Source organism: Amphimedon queenslandica, unplaced genomic scaffold, assembly GCF_000090795.2.
Source record: "Amphimedon queenslandica unplaced genomic scaffold, v1.1 AMPQUscaffold_12665, whole genome shotgun sequence".
Lineage (NCBI taxonomy): Eukaryota > Metazoa > Porifera > Demospongiae > Haplosclerida > Niphatidae > Amphimedon > Amphimedon queenslandica.
In genome coordinates, this window is record NW_003547099.1 from 27,497 (window position 1) to 30,927 (window position 3,431).

General features: G+C 34.6%; 1 protein-coding gene across 1 annotated transcript in view; it reads right to left on the minus strand.

The window, feature by feature from the left end:
- The window catches only part of LOC100640088 (cilia- and flagella-associated protein 44-like), a 5,983-nt gene extending 3,125 nt beyond the window's left edge, over positions 1-2,858 (minus strand). Inside the window, exons 1-7 of the mRNA XM_020003405.1 lie at positions 2,346-2,858; positions 2,137-2,211; positions 1,908-2,017; positions 1,486-1,648; positions 959-1,227; positions 627-741; positions 185-398 (exon numbers count right to left, since the gene is read on the minus strand). Of these exons, the coding sequence (XP_019858964.1) occupies positions 185-398; positions 627-741; positions 959-1,227; positions 1,486-1,648; positions 1,908-2,017; positions 2,137-2,211; positions 2,346-2,666 (1,267 nt within the window). The 5' untranslated portion in view covers positions 2,667-2,858. The remainder of the gene's footprint in view (positions 1-184; positions 399-626; positions 742-958; positions 1,228-1,485; positions 1,649-1,907; positions 2,018-2,136; positions 2,212-2,345) is intronic.
- Positions 2,859-3,431: the final 573 nt, after the last annotated feature.

A 3,431-nucleotide genomic window follows, 5' to 3' on the forward strand; every position in this document is an offset into this window, starting at 1 on the left:
CATATGTACATGTACATGCATGTACATCTAATTTCTAAGTGACCTCTAACTGTCACACCTATTATTTTTATACATGTAAATGTACAGTATTTTATCTACTACATTTACATGTGTATTCTGGTCATCATACTTCATTTAATATACAATGTACATGTATATGTACATGTAAATTATATACATGTACATGTATTATTAATCTCTTTATTCTTACCCTCTGTTTCTCCTTGTTTCTGCTTAGCACGTTTAATTTTCTTCCGATAAACCTTCAATAGGAAGTCCTTGAATTTGTTATTCTCTCCCATGGCCTCCATAAACTCGTGATCAAGAGCTTTCTCCTGCTCCTGTAGCACTGAGACCAGCTTCTCTTTCTCTTGGACTTCCCACTCAATCTCTTCAATCTACACACAAAGAAATAAAGTACTATCTACTAAAGCTTTTTCAATGGAATAAAAACTGATTAAATAAAATCGTACACTGTAGCTTAACTTGATAACAGTATTAATTTGATAGCAGTATAATTTTTGCTATTAAACAGCAAATTTTTAAAGGGAAAGTACATGTACATGTACATTAATTACATGCAATTATGATGCTTTTTATTTTGTGTATAAAGTAAGGTGTAGTACCTTCACTTCTAGGTCTCCCCTCTCCTTCTTCTTTGTCCTGTATTTCGTTGTAAAGTTTGTCTCTCTTTTCTCAAACTCTTTCAAAAGCTCTAGCTCCTCAAACTGAGTCAAATGCCTGAAAAGCAACCAAGGTCAAATACAGCAAGAATACCATAGATAGTATTTAAACGTGTACATATACTTTTTAAAAAATTATTAAAGTTTGGCCATTGAAGACCATGTACATGTACATCTACATATACATGTACTAGACCAAGCATGATATTTCTAAAATTAGCTCCAAAACATGTCCAAATTTTCTGAATGCTCTCCTAATGCTGATCCTCCCTTACTTCAGTTCAGTTAGTTTCATCACTACATCAAGGAGTGATTTCTCATGCCTCAGGTGGACCACAGTGTCATCAAAAGACTTCACTAGCTCCTCAATATCAGCCAGCAATGAGTCCTGCCTGTAAATCTTGAGCACTTCCTCTTCACTGGACATTAGGGCTTCAAGATCAGACAACTTGTAGTCATCGTCTTTTCCTTTGCCCTCCTCTCCCTCTCCTCCTCCTTTCGTTCCAATGCTGTGACTGCTGCTAGTACCAGAACTGGGAGATGACTACATGCACATGAAACAGTAAAATAATAATATCTTGCATTCATAATGAAGACATCAATATAAATTAATCTTAGCATTAAACTAAGATAACATTAATTTAAGCATCACTTGAGTTTAAGCTTTTTAATTTCATGTACATGTATATCATACAGTAAAATTAGTACACACAATTGTTATAAGCTAATAAAGATTTAGTATTAAATGTGTACAAATGCACAATGTACATACATGTATACATGTACATGTATAAATAATTACATCTTTCTCTTCAGTCTTTTTATCTTCTCCTCCTCCTCCACCAAATCCTCCAAATCCACCAAATCCTTCGCCCACGCCAGCAGCTGCATCCTTCTCAGCTTTCTCTCTCTTCTCCTTATCATCTCGAAACTTTATCAAAGTCTCTTTCGTATACTCCAACTCCCTACAATAATGAATAAAAATAATGATGACCATACATACAACTACATGTACATGTAAGTAGCATACATTGTACATGTTTTTTTACCATGTGAATTATCTCTTAATAATAACACAAAAATAAGTAGCAACAAGTACATGTACAACAAAAAAAAAATTATATATATATAATTATAATCCATATATGTACATGTACATGTATTGTAAATGTATGCACATTACATGTACATGTACATGTACATGTATTTACATGTAGTACGTACCTTTCAGGGACTTCTTCAGGTTTAAGTGTTGGAATGGTTGGAAGAGGTTTACGAAGAGAGGGAGGCAAATGACGTTGAGCACTTTTCAGTTCATTAACTAGCAACGTAATCTAGAGAGAGAGAGAGAGAGAAAGGAAAAATATTGACTGCATCTTTACTATGATTTCAATACATGTGTACACGTACATGTACACATACATGTACAATTACTTATTATCATTAGTTATACCTTTTTAATCATTTCAATCTTATAGTCTCTGAGGGCCATCAGTTTATCATTGTATTTACGTTTAGCATCAAAAATCTGAAAAAAATAACAAAGATAAAGCAACAGAAAATACATGTACATTAAACTAAAAATTAGCAAAGGAGAAACATGAAGGATAAAGTACTGAATTTTAAGGTACAGTAGTAATTAATACATGTACATGTATTTACATTGTTTCTGCATATCAGTAGTTCCCTTCTCTTCTTCTCAGTGGACATTCTCTGTTGATCGGACACAACGTAATCGCTCGATGTCTTAAGCTTATAATCGCCCATTTCTGACTTTGCTTTACTAATAGCTGAAACCTCTTCTGGGTCCTCATAACCAGCCCCTGGCTTCGTTTGATTAAACTCCTCCCACTCCCTCCTCCTCTTCTCTTTCTTTTGTCTCCTAATCTCACTCTTACTAAGATCCACCGACTCCACAATACTTCCTTTTCCTTTGAGTGTTTCAAGTGCGAGGGTATCTTGTCCTCGGGTTTTACGTCTCATTGGTACTCTTCCACTAGGGCCTGTACCAGCAGTGGAGGGAGTATTGGCAGCCGCTTGATCGGAGCTGAGTATCTTCTCTAGGAGCTCGAGGTATTGAGAGGAAGGGGCAGCACAACGGAACGTGCTCACCCAATACCCTCCTCTTACTGTCCATACTACCGTGCGCTCGCACTCAACTGTATCTTTGTATCTAGTGAAAAATGACAAGTGAATGTATGTATTGTACAAAAAATGTAAAAAAACTGGGGGTGATTTTGGAGCCATTTTTCGGAAAAAAAACATGGGCTATAGTACAGGAATTTTTTCTAAAAATGGCTGATTCTTAAAAATGGTCGTTACTCGAAAAAATTAAATCGGAATCAGCTCAAACTTTTTGCATAGCATAAGGACATCAATGTGTATCAAAAAATGTAATAAAAATTGGGGGTCATTTCGGAGCCATTTTTTAGAAAAAACCATGGGCTATAGTACAGGGAATTTTTTTTTAAATGGCTGATTTTTAAAAATGGTCATAACTTGAAAAAATTAAGTCAGAATTGGCTCAAACTTTCTACATAGCATAAGGACATCAATATGTATTAGAAAATGTAATAAAAATTGGGGGTCATTTCAGAGCCATTTTTTGGAAAAAACCATGGGCTATAGTACAGGGAATTTTTAAAAAATGGCTAATTTTTAAAAATGGTCATAAATTGAAAAAATTAAGTCGGAATCAACTCAAACTTTCTACATAGCATAAGGACATCAATATGTATTAGAAAATGT